The sequence below is a fragment of the Nerophis ophidion genome, linkage group LG23 (assembly GCF_033978795.1).
Source record: "Nerophis ophidion isolate RoL-2023_Sa linkage group LG23, RoL_Noph_v1.0, whole genome shotgun sequence".
Classification (NCBI taxonomy): Eukaryota; Metazoa; Chordata; class Actinopteri; order Syngnathiformes; family Syngnathidae; genus Nerophis; species Nerophis ophidion.
This window is the reverse complement of record NC_084633.1, coordinates 33,600,843-33,617,993: the sequence shown is the minus strand read 5'-3', so window position 1 is coordinate 33,617,993 and position 17,151 is coordinate 33,600,843. Positions and strand designations below refer to the sequence as shown.

Below are 17,151 nucleotides of genomic sequence, written 5' to 3'. Positions count from 1 at the left end.
ATGTGGAAAAAAAATCCTGGAATTCACATTGTAGGAATTTTAAAGAATTTATTTGTAAATTATGGTGGAAAATAAGTATTTGGTCAACCATTCAAAGCTCTCACTGATGGAAGGAGGTTTTGGCTCAAAATCTCACGATACATGGCCCCATTCATTCTTTCCTTAACACGGATCAATCGTCCTCCCCTTAGCAGAAAAACAGCCCTAAAGCATGATGTTTCCACCCCCATGCTTCACAGTAGGTATGGTGTTCTTGGGATGTAAGAACACTCTCACAGTTGAAGTGTACCTATGATGAAAATTACAGACCTCTGTCATCATTTTAAGTGGGAGAACTTGCACAATCGGTGGCTGACAAAATATTTTTTTGCCCCACTGTGTGTGTGTGTGTGTGTGTGTGTGTGTGTGTGTGTGTGTGTGTGTGTGTGTGTATATATATAATATATATATATATATAATACATATATAACAGGGTTTCCCACACACACATTTGTGGCGGCCTGCCACGAAAAAATAACAGCCGCCACAAATAAAAGTTTTTTTTATATTTTTTTTCGGCTTTTGACTCTCTCGACTGCTCATAAAAGCAATGGGACTCTGTCTGTGAATGGAGCTTGTAGTTACATATATAAATGTGTAAATATTATATAAATATGTATATAAATATGTACATAGTGTTGTAATATTACAACACACATTGAAAAATGACATCGCTCAAAAGGTGAAAATTAAAAACAAAAACAACCTTTTGTTTTTTACTTAACAAAAATAAGCTGAGCTGGGCATTATAGATTTTTTTAGAATTTTTATTTTCATATTTTTTTAGCTTTTTTAAAACGTCCTTAGATGTTTCTTTTATTTATTGATCTTTGAAATTGAGCAGGTTTCAAAGGTTCTTTAAAAATAAACCTTGATTTTTATTTTTTATTTATTTTAGTGCCAAAGTTAGAAGATTGAGCCAAAAAAAAGTTACTTTTGTTTTATTGAATACAATGTTTTGTTTTTTTTTGTTTTTTTAGAAATTGAGGCTTTTGGAGATTGTCGAATACCTGCTAGTGTATAGAACTGCTTACTGAAATGTTTAAATGTAACATTAAAACAACATATTTAATAGAGTAACAACAAATTACGGACAGAAAGGACAAAAATCTGCCTTTGTCCGTTTGGGGCTTAAAGTAATCAGGTTTTTTTTTTTTTTTCAAACAAAATCTTGGAAACCATGAATTGTGCTTTTGAGAATGGATTGTTCAGACTATTTAATTGACTGCTGTGACGGAGGTCAATAATTAATGTGGCATCTGACAGCATCAGAAGGAGCCAGATCCAGAAGAGAGGCTTCATCTGAACCAAGAGATCTGGTCTCTTTGGGCCCTCTGCTGCCGGATCAGAGGAGCACAGGACCGGAGGAGTGTTCCTGCGTGCAGCACAACACAAGTGAGTCCATAAACTCACTCTTTTAGACATTCTGCTGATTAAATAATACTTATATATATTTATTTTTTCAGTGCATCGTGACGATGGTTCTGCGTCTGTGTCCGCGCAACAGGAAGTGTCACAAACCTAATAACGCGATATCATAATAAATATCACACTTAATGCAAAGTCTTTGTGTTTATGTTCATTAACTCTGGTATCAAACACAGTAGTTGTGATGTGCAGATCCATACTGAAATATACAAATTTATACATATCAGTGATGGTCAAGCTACCTGGAAAATGTAACTACGCTACAAGTTACTCTCCATTAAATGTAGTTAAGCTACAAGTTACTCTCCATTAAATGTAGTTAAGCTACAAGTTACTCTCCATTAAATGTAGTTAAGCTACAAGTTACTCTCCATTAAATGTCGCTTAACGACAAGTTACTCTCCATTAAATGTAGTTAACTACAAGTTACTCTCCGTTAAATATCGCTTAATAACAAGTTACTCTCCATTAAATGTGGCTAAACTACAGGTTACTCTCCATTAAATGTAGCTAAGCTACAAGTTACCCCCCACTAAATGTAGCTAAACTACAAGTTACTCTCCATTAAATGTCGCTAAGTCACAGGTTACTCTCCATTAAATGTAGTTAAGCTACAAGTTACTCTCCATTAAATGTAGTTAAGCTACAAGTTACTCTCCATTAAATGTCGCTTAACGACAAGTTACTCTCCATTAAATGTAGTTAACTACAAGTTACTCTCCATTAAATGTCGCTTAACAAGTTACTCTCCATTAAATGTGGCTAAACTACAGGTTACTCTCCATTAAATGTAGCTAAGCTACAAGTTACTCCCCACTAAATGTAGCTAAACTACAAGTTACTCTCCATTAAATGTCGCTAAGTCACAGGTTACTCTCCATTAAATGTGACTAAACTACAAGTTAATCTGCAATAAATGTATTATATGGAGCTAAACTACAAGTTACTTTCCATTAAATGTAGTTAAAACCACAAGTTTCTCAACATTAAATGTAGCTAAACTACAAGTTACACTCCATTGAATGTCGCCAAGCCACAGGTTACTCTCCATTAAATGTGGCTAAACTACAAGTTACTCTGCAAAAAATTTATTAAATGTAGCTAAACTTCAAGTTACTCTCCATTAAATGTAGCTAAGCCACAATTTACACTCCATTAAATGTCGATAAACTACAAGTTACTCTGCATTAAATGTATTAAATGTTGCTAAACTTCAAGTGACTCTCCATTAAATGTAGCTAAACTACAAGTTACTCTCCGTTAAATGTAGCTAAATTACAAGTAACTCCATTAAATGTAGCTAAGCCACAAGTTACTCTCCATTAAATGTAGCCAAGCCACACGTTACTCTCCATTAAAAGTAGCTAAACTACAAGTTACTCGCCATTAAATGTAGTTAAGCTACAAGTTACTCTCCATTAAATGTAGTTAAGCTACAAGTTACTCTCCATTAAATGTCGCTTAACGACAAGTTACTCTCCATTAAATGTAGTTAACTACAAGTTACTCTCCATTAAATGTAGCTAAACTACTAGTTACTCTCCTTTTAAATGTAGCTAAGCCACAAGTTACTCTCCATTAAAGGTCGCTAAGCAACAAGTTACTCTCCATTAATTGTAGCTGGGCTACAAGTTACTCTCCATTAAATGTCGCTAAGTCACAGGTTACTCTCCATTAAATGTGGCTAAACTAAAAGTTAATCTGCAATAAATGTATTACATTGAGCTAAACTACAAATTACTTTCCATTAAATGTAGTTAAAACCACAAGTTACTCAACATTAAATGTAGCTAAACTACAAGTTGCTCTCCATTAAATGTAGCTTGGAAAGGTTCTGGGGTTTTTCCCATCACCTTTTCTAGGCACCATTTCCTAATCCTATCGAAAATGCTCTTCTGCGTCGCATTGAGAGAATGGACCAGAGCTAAACCCTCCCTTCTAGACAAAATGTTGGTGTTTCTCTCCAATCAAGCTACTTCTTTACCACCCACAAACAAATCCTAAGTCACGGGTTACTCTCTATTAAATGTGGCTAAACTACAAGTTACTGTCCAAGAAATGTCGCTAAATTTCAGGTTACTCTCCATTAAATGTGGCTAAACTACAAGTTAATCTGCAATAAATGTATTAAATGGAGATTAACTACAAGTTACTCTCCATTAAATGTAGTTAAAACCACAAGTTCTTCAACATTAAAGGCCTACTGAAACCCACTACTACCGACCACGCAGTCTGATAGTTTATATATCAATGATGAAATATTAACATTGCAACACATGCCAATACAGCCGGTTTAGTTTACTAAATTACAATTTTAAACTTCCCGCGGAGTTTCTTGTTAAAAACGTTGCGGAATGACGCGTATGATGACGTGTGTTTGTGACGTTATTGGTTGGATGGGACATACTAGCTCAGCACCACTTACCGCTAAAAGTCGTATCTTTTCATCGCATAATTACACAGTAATTTGGACTTCTGTGTCGCTGAATCTTTTGCAATTTGTTCACGTAATAATGGAGACTACAGAGAAGAATGCTGTTTGTGGAAAGCGGTGTATTGCAGACACAGCCGGTGTTTCTTTGTTTGTTGTGAAGCTTTCACACGGAGCGGTCAAGCGGACATGTTTCTCTACGTCAACCAGCATGTTTTTGGATGGGAAAATTGTGATGTATATCTTACCGGAGACATCAGTCGATTATGCGTCCTGCAGTAGCTGTCAAAAAAGGCAGCTGTGAGCTTGGCTCCTCGGCTTCTCTCTGAGACACTGGCGTGTTCACCGCAGCCATCCGACTTTGAGGTATGTCTTTACAATCTCACTAAAACACTATTAAAACAATAAGCAGATAAGGGATCTTCCAGAATTATTCTAGTAAATGTGTCTAATTACATCTGAAACGCTCACACTGTCGCCGCCCGGAGCCGTCGCTTTTTATTTTTATTTTTTTTTGTAGTCCCAATATCCTAATCCACGAATCTTTCATCCTCGCTCAAATTAATGGGGAAATTGCCGCTTTCTCGGTCCGAATAGCTCTAGCTGCTGCTGGCTATGATTGTAAGCAATGTGAGGATGTGAGGAGCCCTACAACCAGTGACATCACGCGCACATTGTCTGCTACTTCCGGTAAAGGCAAGGCTTTTTTATTAGCGACCAAAAGTTGCAAACTTTATCGCCGATGTTCTCTACTAAATCCTTCAGCAAATATACATATAAAAATATGGCAATATCGCGAAATGATCAAGTATGACACATAGAATGGACCTGCTATTCCCGTTTAAATAAGAAAATCTCATTTCAGTAGGCCTTTAAATGTAGCTAAGCCACAGGTTACTCTTAATGTTGCGAAGCCGAGTCAAAGCAAAGACTACAAAAATGGAACACTTGCCTCCCTGCTTGGCACTCAGCATCAATGGTTGGAAATGGAGGCTAAACCACCAAAATGATTCCCGGGCGCGGCCACCACTGCTGCTCACTGCTCCCCTCACCCCCAAGTGGGTGAACAAAGGGATGGGTCAAATGCAGAGGTTAATTTCATCACACCTACTGTGTGTGTGTGTGTGTGTGTGTGTGTGTGTGTGTGTGTGTGTGTGTGTGTGTGACAATCATTGGTACTTTAACTTTAAATGTAGCTAAGCTACACGGCAAAAGTAGCTGGCTACATTTAACAACATTTCTACCTATGGGCCCACACGTAATTTATGTTAATGTAACTGAGTACAAATATAACTATTAACTATCAGTCATTTAGCAAGGGACACCCTACAACTAACTCTAAGTGTACTCACACCCCACTCTATTTATTTCTTTAGTTTGCCTTTTCTTTGGCCCACCCCTCTGTTAATAATTTTCTCTAACTTCAGAAAAAACATCAATCTATAGTTTGACCAAAAAAAACAATGTCTGCTTGACGTCTCACTCTGTCGTCGTGTCTTATGATTTTACTTCCTGGTTTTGATGACCCGCCTTATATTTCCTCTGAATGGCCAGTCCGTAATGTTTTACCCTAACCTTAGCTAATTGCTACTCATCGTACGAACACCAACCAATCATCATGGATGTTCTCAGTCATCCAGGACTTTTTATTTTCTATGTTGGGGGGCCGGGGATCACAGTCCATGGTCTCTGTAGTTTAAAGCATTGATGTAAACTACCTCGCTACATGCCCAAAAATAGATAAGCTACAGGAAAACCTACTTGATTAAATAGTAGCTATGCTACCACCAAGCAACTGGGAAATGTAGTTTAGCAATGTAGCAACTGCCCATCACTGATGTGTATATAAGTGTGTAAAAAAACATATATATATATATATATATATGTGGGTGTGTGTGTGTGTGTGTGTGTGTGTGTGTGTGTGTGTGTGTGTGCGTGTGTGTGTGTGTGTATATATTCATCCATCCATCCATCCATTTGCTCCTGCTTATCAGAGGTCGGGTCACGGGGGCAGCAGCCAAAGCAGGGAAGTTTTCCCAACGTGTCCTGGGTCTTCCCCTGTCGCCTCCTACTGGTCGGACCTCCCTAGAGATATGTATATACATATGTATATGTAAATATGTATGAATGCATGTGTATATATATATATATATATATATATATATATATATATATATATACATATATGTATGTGTGTATGTAAATATATATATACATACATATACATATAAGCGCTATGCAAGTACAACCCATTTACAATTTATATACATATATGTATATACATACAGTATATAAATTAATATACATACATGTATACATACATATATACATATATATACATACATACAGCATATATATGCATGTATACATACATATACACATACATATATATTAAATACATACAGATATAGAGCGTTTTCCGTTTTGGCTCCAGTACTCTGGAATGCCCTCCCGGTAGCAGTTCGAGATGCCACCTCAGTAGAAGCATTTAAGTCTCACCTTAAAACTCATTTGTATACTCCAGCATTTAAATATACTACCTTTTTAGACCAGTTGATCTGCCGTTTCTTTTCTTTTTCTCCTCTGTCCCATTGGAGGGGGTCCGGTCCGGTGGCCAAGGATGAGGTGCAGGCTGTCCTGAGTCGCTCGTACAGAGCAGGATAGTCCGCTCGCCTGTGTATCGGTTGGGGACATCCCTGCGCTGCTGATCCGCCTCCGCTTATGGTGGTTTCTTGCCGGCTGCACTGTGGACGGGACTCTCTCTGCCCTGTTGGATCCACTATTGATTGAACTTTCACAGTATCATGCTAGACCCGCTCGACATCCATTGGGGGGGGCGGTCCAATTTGCGGTCCTCTCCAAGGTTTCTCATAGTCATCATTGTCACCGACGTCCCACTGGGTGTGAGTTTTCCTTGCCCTTATGTGGGCCTACCGATGATGTCTTTGTGGTTTGTGCAGCCCTTTGAGACACTAGTTATTTAGGGGTATATAAATAAACATTGATATCTACGTGTATATATGTATATACACGTATATACATACATATGTATACATGTATATGTATATACATACATATATACATATATATGTATGTATATACAGTATATACATATGTATATATACATATGTATATGTATATATATCTCCTGATGATTGAGGGAACCCCTCATGAAACAGTTCTGTAGAGATGAAGTAGTCTTGTGATTTTTCCCACACCTACATATTGCGCTCTACCACGGTATCGAGCACTATTCTCTGGATAATCCAATCAAGACATATATATATATATATATATATATATATATATATATATATATATGTATATATATAGATAAAAGTATATATATCATGCATATAGCTGAGATAGGCTCCGCCCCCACGCGATACCGAAAGGGACAAGCGGTGGAAAATTGGATGGAATGCGTGGATTATTATTATTGTTGTTATTAATGCGATATTGTGAGTTAAATTGTTATTAATCTCAGCTTCAGTTTAAAAATTGTATTATAGATGCTTATTGCTTCATTCGATTCATTTCCATTATTTAATAACATGTGACATTGTTTGTGTTCATGAGCAAACACAACAAATGTGCGCCGGAAGAGGACCAATCAGCATTGGGCAGAATTGCCTTAGGGATCAAATGTGTAAGGACAACAACATTCATGCTGTGCGTGATCAGCACAACAACGCAATTCAATGCAACGAGCCATGTTTGCAACTCCTGTGTGACTGCATTGGATAGAAATACAATAAAGAGCAATGACAGCAACACAGGCCCCGCCCACTTTACACCCGGAAGACATCCCTGCTCGGTTAGGGAGAGGGTCAGGGGCTCTCCGCGCTCATGCGCCTGCGCGTGTCGGAAGTCCAATGCAAAGCTGATTGGCTCAAAATGACATCACCGCTCGGGGTTTTATTGTTAGTAAGAGGATGAGCTCATCGTTTAGATTCAGTCTCTGAGAGGGAAGAGGGAGACAGCGCGACCTGGACTCAAAGATTCTGCAGACCTGCTGCACGCTGCTTTGTAGGCTTCTGGCGTGGATTTTACACACAAAAACACAGTAAGTAATGCATGTTTATTTTTTGGGAAATAATTCAATTGCACGTTTATTTTATTCCATTCTATCTTAAGTGGTAATTTATTAGGTAACCCCAAAAATCTTACACAAAAATGATTTAATTTTGAGTGCAGAACTTCCAACAATTGCATGCAAATATGTCACAAAATTATTTTTTGTTTGATGCACGAAAAGACGATTTAACCCTCAAAAAAAATATATGTCTCAAAGGAAAAAATGCAAAAACAACAAGAACATACAGTGCAAAAATGTAAATATGCATATATTTATTGGTTTAAAAATAGGCACTGTGAAATCATATCAAGCAAAAGATAGAAACAGAACCAGCTGGTCTAGGTCGACGATACTGAAAATGTTGGCATCTATTTGATATCAAGTACATACAAAGCCAGTATTCCTACCGATACTTTGTTTGCTATTTTAAAATTTTGTTGAAAGATTTTGCCTTTACCTCGATTAAAATCGGAATTTAAAAATATATAGGACACATATTATGGGCTAAACACGTTTATTTATAAACAGTTTGACAATACAACACAATAATACATATGGACAATATACAAAAATAAAGTTAATACTGCAAAATAAGAGAGCAGAAGCAAAAACGCTTACTCAGTTTATTCCTACCGATACTTTGTTTGCTACTTTACTATTTTGTTGAAAGATTTTGCCTTTACCTCGGTTAAAATCTGAATAAAAAAATACAGGACACATATTATGGGCTAAACACATTTATTTCCATCAATCAATCAATCAATCAATCAAAGTTGATTTATATAGCCCTAAATTACAAGTCTCTCAAAGGGCTGCACAAACCTTAACGACATCCTCAATAGAGCCCACATAAGGGCAAGGAAAAACTCACTCCATAAGACGACGGGTATAAACGGTTTAACAATACAAGACAATAATACATATCGACTATATACAAAAAATAAAGTTTATACATCAAAATAAGTGAACAAAAGCAAAAACTCTTACTCCGTTCATTAGCATTTTAGCTCCCAAAGTCTTCCTGTGTCTAATTAAATATTCCGAGTTTGTAAACAATGTACACCAATAACAAAATATCAACAATATGAAGGGAATAAAACAAGATATTTGTGTAAATATTCAGACGAAAACTGAAAAACATTGTTTTAATCGCGCTAATACCTTCATGGTATCAACACAGTCGATATTTTTGATCGTTTTTCCCGGGTTTGCCAGATGAGAGATGGCAAATATCGAACGAGTAGCTTAAAATGGTCGTATTTTAAGGAAAATGCCGCACATACACTTTGACGCTGCTTGAACAAGCAGGCGCACAAACTACACGTCCAAGATCAATTTACCTTTTAAAATGGCACCATAGGATACAAGCTGCCACTGGCAGAACAGCGCCCCCACCTGGCTGTGAAGCGGCACAGCACACTGAATGATTGAAACTTGTATTAGTAGATTTCACAGTACGGTACATATTCCCTACAATTGACCACTAAATGGTAACACACAAATACGTTTTTCAACTTGTTTAAGTCGGGGTCCACTATGAGTCCTGTTTGTCTTTGCTACTGTAAAAACTTAACTAAAATGGTACATTTATTCTTGCAGAAATGCCATAATTACAGTACGTTTGGGCTGCTGCTCGTCACTATATTTACTCCGTCCGGGACCGGAAACAACCGAGCGGAAGCCAAACGGAAAATTAACACTACAAAATAAAAGACAGAAAGCAAAACGTTCAACAACAAAACAATTGTCTAATAATTACAGTTACATAATGATACCATTATTAGTATTATTAATAGTATAAAAACGTAATACTGTAAGTTATTTAAATAAAAAAATATGTAACCCAGATTTATTTAAATACTTATTTTCCACCTTTATTTACAAATAAATTTTTTAAAATTCCTACAATGTGAATTCCTGGATTTTTTTTTCACATTCTGTCCCTCACAGTTGAAGTGTACCTATAATGAAAATTAAAGACCTCTGTCATCATTTTAAGCGGGAGAACTTGCACCATCGGTGGCTGACTAAATACTTTTTTGCCCCACTGTATATAATCATTTAATGGGGATTTTTGTGCTGCAGATATGGTTTGGTCCAGGGATGGAGAGACGGAGTGTCCTCCTCTGTCTATCATCCTACCAAGACTTTACCTAGGAGCGGAGAGCGATGTGACGCAGGTAAAAGGCAACTTTGTACCAATGTAGAAGACTGTGAATTTTATAGTACTGTATAATGTGTGTGTGTGCAGGACCGACTGTCATCTCTGGGCATCTCCTATGTTCTGAGTGTGAGTCGCTGCAGCCCCCGGCCTCCCTTCCTGCCCTGCTCCAGACACCTGCGCATTCCCATCGATGACTCCCTGCGGGACGACCTGCTGCCCTGGATCCCCCAGGCTCTGCGCTTCATCGGTAACTTAAGGCCCCCGTCAGACCCGCCGTCATTTCGCCAATATGCTGAAACCAAAGCAAGTAACCATCGTGTCTGTCCGTGCAGATGAGGCCATGTCGTCCGGCGCCTCCGTGCTGGTTCACTGCGCAGCCGGGATCTCTCGCTCTCCGGCTCTGGCTGTAGCCTACATAATGTATAGCTTGGGAATGGACCTGGACCAGGCCTACAGGTACATTGACGTGCTTATCTACAGTGGTGCAAAAAAGTATTTAGTCGGCCACCGATTGTGCAAGTTCTCCCACTTAGAATGATGACAGAGATCTGTAATTTTCATCATAGGTACACTTCAACTGTGAGAGACAGAATGTGGAAAAAAAATCCAGGAATTCACATTGTAGGAATTTTCAAGAATTTATTTGTAAATGATGGTGGAAAATAAGTATTTGGTCAACCATTCAAAGCTCTCACTGATGGAAGGAGGTTTTGGCTCAAAACATCACGCTACATGGCCCCATTCATTCTTTCCTTAACACGGCTCAATCGTCCTGTCCCCTTAGCAGAAAAACAGCCCCAAAGCATGATGTTTCCACCCCCATGCTTCACAGTAGGTATGGTGTTCTTGGGATGCAACTCAGTATTCTTCTTCCTCCAAACACGACAAGTTGAATTTATACCAAAAAGTTTTATTTTGGTTTCATCTGACCACATGACATTCTCCCAATCCTCTGCTGTATCATCCATGTATCCATTTTGGTATAAACTCAACTCGTCGTGTTTGGAGGAAGAAGAATACTGAGTTGCATCCCAAGAACACCATACCTACTGTGAAGCATGGGGGTGGAAACATCATGCTTTGGGGCTGTTTTTCTGCTAAGGGGACAGGACGATTGATCCGTGTTAAGGAAAATGAATGGGCCAAAACCTCCTTCCATCAGTGAGAGCTTTGAATGGTTGACCAAATACTTATTTTCCATGATAATTTACAAATAAATTCTTTAAAATTCCTACAATGTGAATTCCTGGATTTTTTTTTTTCACATTCTGTCTCTCACAGTTGAAGTGTACCTATGATGAAAATTACAGATCTCTGTCATCATTTTAAGTGGGAGAACTTGCACAATCGGTGGCTGACTAAATACTTTTTTGCCCCACTTATAAATATCACCTGCATATATTAGTCACGGCCCAAAGAGTGCATCACACATTTATTATCATTAAAGACATTTATTTTTTTTTACCAATAACACACAGTTCGACGAGCTTTGCATATTGACCTACATTGGATTAGTTTTAGCATCTGTAATATAGAAAAGGCATCAAATGTTTCATATTGACATGTTGTATAACGCGTGCGGGTCTATGTGAAATAATAAAAACACGCTTTACTAAAAATGATTTCACGCTAAATTTGGAAAATAGAAAATAAATGAGATGTGAGGTTTACTTTTATCTACTTCCAAGTCTCAAGTGTAAATTATTTTTAGTAAATTTACTAAACAAAATATTTAGTAATACATTAAGTATGTGTTTAAAAGATACTTTTTAAAACATTTTATTTCATTAATTGCTCATTTATTATCCCAAAAAATGAATATTTGGCGGTAAATAGTATTTGAAAAATGTTAAAAAATAACAAAAATGTGTATGTATATTATCAAAATTCTAAATAGTTATTTAATGAAATGTTACAAATTGGTTGTGTGACCCCATAAGTCTAAAGTGTAATTTATTTCTAGTGACTTAGTAAAATAAAAACATAAATAAAAAACATTTTTAATGTATTTTGAAGAATGGTTGAAATAAAGTAGTACCACTTTTAAAAAATATATATATTTTTTGCCTTGTCAGCTCCCGGCTTGCTCTCGGTGTGTAACATGTTTAGCCTCGTCCTCTAGTGATAATATTAATTGATAATGATACCAAATATACTACAAAATGCACTTTATTGGCCGTAATGGAGTTGAATATTATTAGCTGAGCGGAGTGGCTCCACAATGTGTATGGAGGCACAGCTGCTTGTCAGGCGGAGGGCAAAAAAAATATATATAGTGTCTGCCTGAGAGGGGTCTGTGTTTGTGAACGGCATAAAAAAGATAAAATAATAAAACACGCTTTACTAACAAGGATGTTAAGCTGAATTTAGATGTATTTGTATTTTCAAGAAAATAAATAAGATCTGTGGTTGACTTTAAACTTGGTGTGTTTTAATTTTAAAGTGTATTTTATTTCTAATGAGTGACTAAATGAAAATATTCAATAATGTATTAAATACGTGTTTGGATAAAAATATTTTTTATAAATCTCAAGTCAAAAATTGTATTTAAAACTTGCTCATTTATATTTTAAAAAATACATTTGTGGTAGAAATAATATTCAAAAAATGTTAAATGTAACAAAAATGACTTCGTATATTAATAGGACCATATAAAAATAATAATTAAAAGAGTTTATTTTATGAAATGTTATTAATTGGATGAGTGCCCCCTCAAGTCTAAAGTGTAATTTATTTCTAGTGAATTAACAAAATAAAGTTATAAATAATACATAAAAAAATATATGTTTAATTCATTTTGAAAAATTGTAATAAAAAGTAGTATTGATGCTTAATAAAAAAATATATATATATTAATTTTCTTAAGTATCAAATGTAAGTCAATTAAGAAAAAATTTTGTTTTTGTTTTAATGATTGTATAATTCCCGTTCAGGGTTTTGTGCTGCCGATACCGATCATCCACGCGAGAGATCAGCTGATACAATACCGATATCGATCACATGTATTGACTGTGCCTATTTCAATGTATTCATGGTGAGTGCTATTGACAGTTTAACAACATAAACACAGTATTTTATTTAGTTCCTTATTATATTTTATTACATGCATTTACTGCGATGAGGTGGCGACTTGTCCAGGGTGTAACCCGCCTTCCGCCCAATTCTAGCTGAGATAGGCGCCAGCGCCCCCCGCGACCCCAAAAGGGAATAAGCGGTAAAAAAATGGATGGATTACATGCATTTGTTTGAGCAAAACAAAATCAATAGAACACAATACCTAAACAAAAACTACTATCTACTACTCATTTAAATCCTTTGATGTTTGACCCCGGGACTTGAGTTTGACACCTGTGATGTTATTCCTTGCCAGCATGGCAAGAAATGACAAGTCCAGTCATTTAGCATGAGACTTTTAAACTGTTTTCAACTTTTTAACTGCTTTTATCTAACAAATTGTTCTTAGGGTAATTTGTATTTGCTCTTTCAATGTGTATTTTACTTCTGTTTTAAATGTTATTTTTCAGTCTGTCTTTTGCCTCTATTTCTTTGTGGTGTACAGCCGCTTGTTCTTCAACTGTGTTTGTTTTTAAAGGGCTTTATAAATAAAGTTGGTATGGTATGCAGGGACGTGCACATGATTATAGAGGGGCAGGGGCTCAAAGTCAGGAAAGGGCAGGATATTTTTTTTTGGTCCTTTACACAATATGGAAATTAATGTAAAATTAAATTTCCTAATAGGAAGCTAACTACTTAACTGTGTGTCCTTTGTAGGTAAAAGTGATTGCCATTTCTATTGTGTCAACAAATGATTGTCATAATGAGTTAATTCACATTATCATAGGCTTGGAAGACATGAAAAGCAACAAAACACTGGTTTATTATTAGGCTATTTATTGTTAAAGATAAGCACTTTAATATTGAACATTGAACAGTGCAACATGAACTTCGAAAAAAATAAAATAAAATAAATACCCAAATGGAAAAAACTTCAATGTGAAAATATGTCCTTCTTCCCTTAACTTGATGAAAACACCATCAAGTTGTAACTTATGGTCTTTCTCACTTAATGCTCGGACTAAACAACTGAAACACAATACAACTTTATATCTATACCTCTACTGTAAGAAAAATGTGATCCGCCGTAAACACAGTGCATTTTATTTTGAAAATTAACCCGGTGTTTTATTTTGTATTTTGTACACTACTTCCTGTCCCGCACTATCCCCTCTGCTCTGTGCGGCATTGATGTGCCGTGCTCAATTGACGCGCTGTGCTCCGACGTCCGGCAAAAAACAGAAGCTGACACATTGAATAATAGAATAATACAGCGGTTTTTTGAAATATTACCCATATTAGATGCTGAATAAGCGGACGGCGACTAGACCATAACTCACAGGTTGAAGATGCTCCACTGTCACGTCTCCTCAGGGGCGCAGTTGGCTCTCTCTCCTCCCTCTCACTCACTCACTCGCCCTCTCTCTCTCTCTCTCTCTGGCGGAAGCGCAGGCTCAAACAACCCAGTATTACAAGAAAACGTGGAGTTTTTGTACCACAGTTTTTTTTTTTTGTTTTGTTTTTTTACATCCCTAACAGGAATTTATTAATGTTTAAAGAAAAAAAACAAAAAAACAAAAAAAAAACCACACACACAGGCAGATGGCACTTTTTAAGACGAGGCAAAAAAGGGCAGGGGCTCAAGCACCCATAGGGCCCTATGTTTGCACGTAACAGATGGTATGGTATGGTACTTAGACTCATTCTTAACCCAAACTTTGTCCGTTCTTCAGGTTTGTGAAGGAGCGCCGACCCGCCATTTCCCCAAACTTCAACTTCCTGGGTCAACTGCAACACTTCCAGGGCACCTTGCGCCAGAAAGCCGGCGGCGGCGACTTCCTGGACAATGACCTTCCATCCCTCAACCACAACAACAACCAGGCCGACGCCGTAGAGAATTCCTGCCAGCAGAGACGTTCGAATTCCGACGCCAACGGCAACCACGAGACTCTATGGACTTTAAACCAGCAGGAAGTCCAGACTCCCTTCAGGACGTCCGGTCCGAGCCCGCGTGCGTCACTCAAACCGGCGCCAAAACCCACACAACCACAACTCCCAGCAGCTTCTTTGTCAGAAAGACGGAAAAGCCTCAGCCTCTCCTTGGCCCCCTTGGGAGTCTGCGCCCCGGCGACGGCGCGCCGTAACGACCAGAGTGCGCCCAGAAGTGTGCACGAGAGAGAGTCGGGGGCCAAGACGTGGAGCGAGGAGACGTGCAAGAGCCCGCAGAGAAAACACAAGACATCAGAGGCGACGGATCAAGGCCTGCTGTCGCCGCTCGGCTGCACCCTCAGCAGGCTGCTGGACTGGGGGGAGAGGATGCTGCTGGGGGGGGTCTTCGCCCACCCGGTTAAGATGGGACAGCCCGCTTTGCCCTACAGATGCTGAGTGGACTCCCTTCTGCTGTTTGTGCGTGTACACCTGTTTATTTATTGCCCGCCATGGGACCATTTTCCCCCTCTTTATTATGTTGTCAGCATTCGAAATGAATTGTACAAGGTTTACTGACCATTAAAATGTTCGATTCCAACCTCATCTCTCTTTGCAGTGACGTGCGATACAACTGATACCGATACAATACTTAGTGCAAATATACCTGGTATGTTTTTAAAAGTGGTGCATTTTTAAATATGAACATATCGATCTAAAAATCAATAGTAACAATGTAAGGAAAAAAAAGAGGAAATAAATCGGAATGAACATTTTGAACAAATAATGACACATTTTTGTCTTTAATCATATGATCTTGCAACGTCTGGTTGGCATAGCGATGCCGGGTTCGTTCCTTCAAGGATGCGTCGGCAAGAACGCAGCAAAAGGTAAGATATAAGGATTTATTAAAGAAACAAAACAGGCTAGCACAAAAACACTGGTGCTAATAGAAAAAGGTAAACACAAGGCGCTAGCATGGAGGCTAGGAATAATAAACCCAAAAACACTAAACTTGGCACGAAGGCACACAACAGGGGAAACAAATCATTAGCATGAGAGCTAGAATAAAAACAAAGGCGTAGCGTGGAAGCTAGCAAGAATATACATACAGAAGAAGTCAGTCGTCACTGTTGCTCGAAGGCAAATTAGGAACCCAGGCAGAACTAACAAAATGGGCAAGCTTAAAAAAGGAAGGTGATTACTAAAACAGGTGTGCAGGGACCGTGAGTAGCAGGTGAAAACAATATAAAACCATGGTGACAGACTAAACAGGAACTAAGGAGGTCGAACTACAAAATGTGATACAGAAAAGGAACAATAAACAAGAATATGTAAAGATCCGAGCAGCGGATCGCAACAAATCTGTTTTTTAACATTTAAAAAAAAATGAAAATGGCCACCCCATTCTTGACTTTTCAGTATGTTGCTCCTAGAGGAAAAAGTTTATTACCTTAACAAATGAAAAACATCCATGATGATTGCTTGGTGTTTGTATGCGGAGTCACAGTTGGCTAAAGTTAGGGCGAAACATTGCGGACTGGCCAATCAGAGGCAAGATAGGGCGGGTCAATGAAACCAGGAAGCAAAATCATAACAGACAGGTGTCACTCATATCACATGACGACGAGGGAGTCGGAGACAGAGGGACACGCTTCAAGCTGACCACTCAAAAAAAAATACAAACATACTTAAAGAGGACATATATAATCTCTCCTGCATATTAGATTTTTCCTTTTGTGATGAAGGTGACGTCTAGGAAACCTACAATAATGCGCGTCCCTGGTCATTTTTAGACAAATATATGCGTTTAGAGAAAACAACGCTCAAAACCTTAGTTTTTAGTTGTTTGCTCTGTAAACCAAGATCATAACTTTCCTCCAGAAGGTCTTATCTTTGTCCATGTTATGCCTGATGAAACAAAAACTGAGCTGTTTGCCCACAATACCCAGCAATTAGTTTGGAGGAGAAAAGGTGAGGCCTTTAATCCCAGGAACACCATATTTACCGTCAAGCATGGTGGCGGTAGTA

General features: G+C 37.9%; 2 protein-coding genes across 3 annotated transcripts in view; both read left to right on the top strand.

Annotated features, from left to right (window-relative positions):
• Nucleotides 1-1,600, top strand: part of LOC133541571 (zona pellucida sperm-binding protein 4-like) — a 29,877-nt gene extending 28,277 nt beyond the window's left edge. For both annotated transcript variants that reach the window (XM_061885044.1, XM_061885045.1), the window contains exons 11-12: nucleotides 1,306-1,434; nucleotides 1,506-1,600. In XM_061885044.1, the coding sequence (XP_061741028.1) occupies nucleotides 1,306-1,434; nucleotides 1,506-1,564 (188 nt within the window). In that variant the 3' untranslated portion in view covers nucleotides 1,565-1,600. The remainder of the gene's footprint in view (nucleotides 1-1,305; nucleotides 1,435-1,505) is intronic.
• A 6,223-nt stretch (nucleotides 1,601-7,823) lies between these two features.
• On the top strand, nucleotides 7,824-15,832 carry si:ch211-195b15.8 (dual specificity protein phosphatase 16). Its single transcript, XM_061885043.1, has 5 exons — nucleotides 7,824-7,964; nucleotides 10,062-10,156; nucleotides 10,228-10,387; nucleotides 10,473-10,596; nucleotides 14,928-15,832. The coding sequence occupies exons 2-5, from the start codon at nucleotides 10,064-10,066 to the stop codon at nucleotides 15,577-15,579; spliced, it is 1,029 nt and encodes a 342-aa protein (XP_061741027.1). The 5' UTR covers nucleotides 7,824-7,964; nucleotides 10,062-10,063; the 3' UTR covers nucleotides 15,580-15,832.
• The last annotated feature ends 1,319 nt before the right edge of the window (nucleotides 15,833-17,151 follow it).

Excerpts from the sequence above, each read along its gene's own strand:
- si:ch211-195b15.8 (XM_061885043.1), top strand. The coding sequence starts at position 10,064 with ATGGTTTGGTCCAGGGATGGAGAGACGGAGTGTCCTCCTCTGTCTATC. Across the intron at positions 10,388-10,472 it reads CCAGGCTCTGCGCTTCATCG|ATGAGGCCATGTCGTCCGGC; the intron begins GTAACTTAAGGC and ends CTGTCCGTGCAG. Across the intron at positions 10,597-14,927 it reads GACCTGGACCAGGCCTACAG|GTTTGTGAAGGAGCGCCGAC; the intron begins GTACATTGACGT and ends TCCGTTCTTCAG.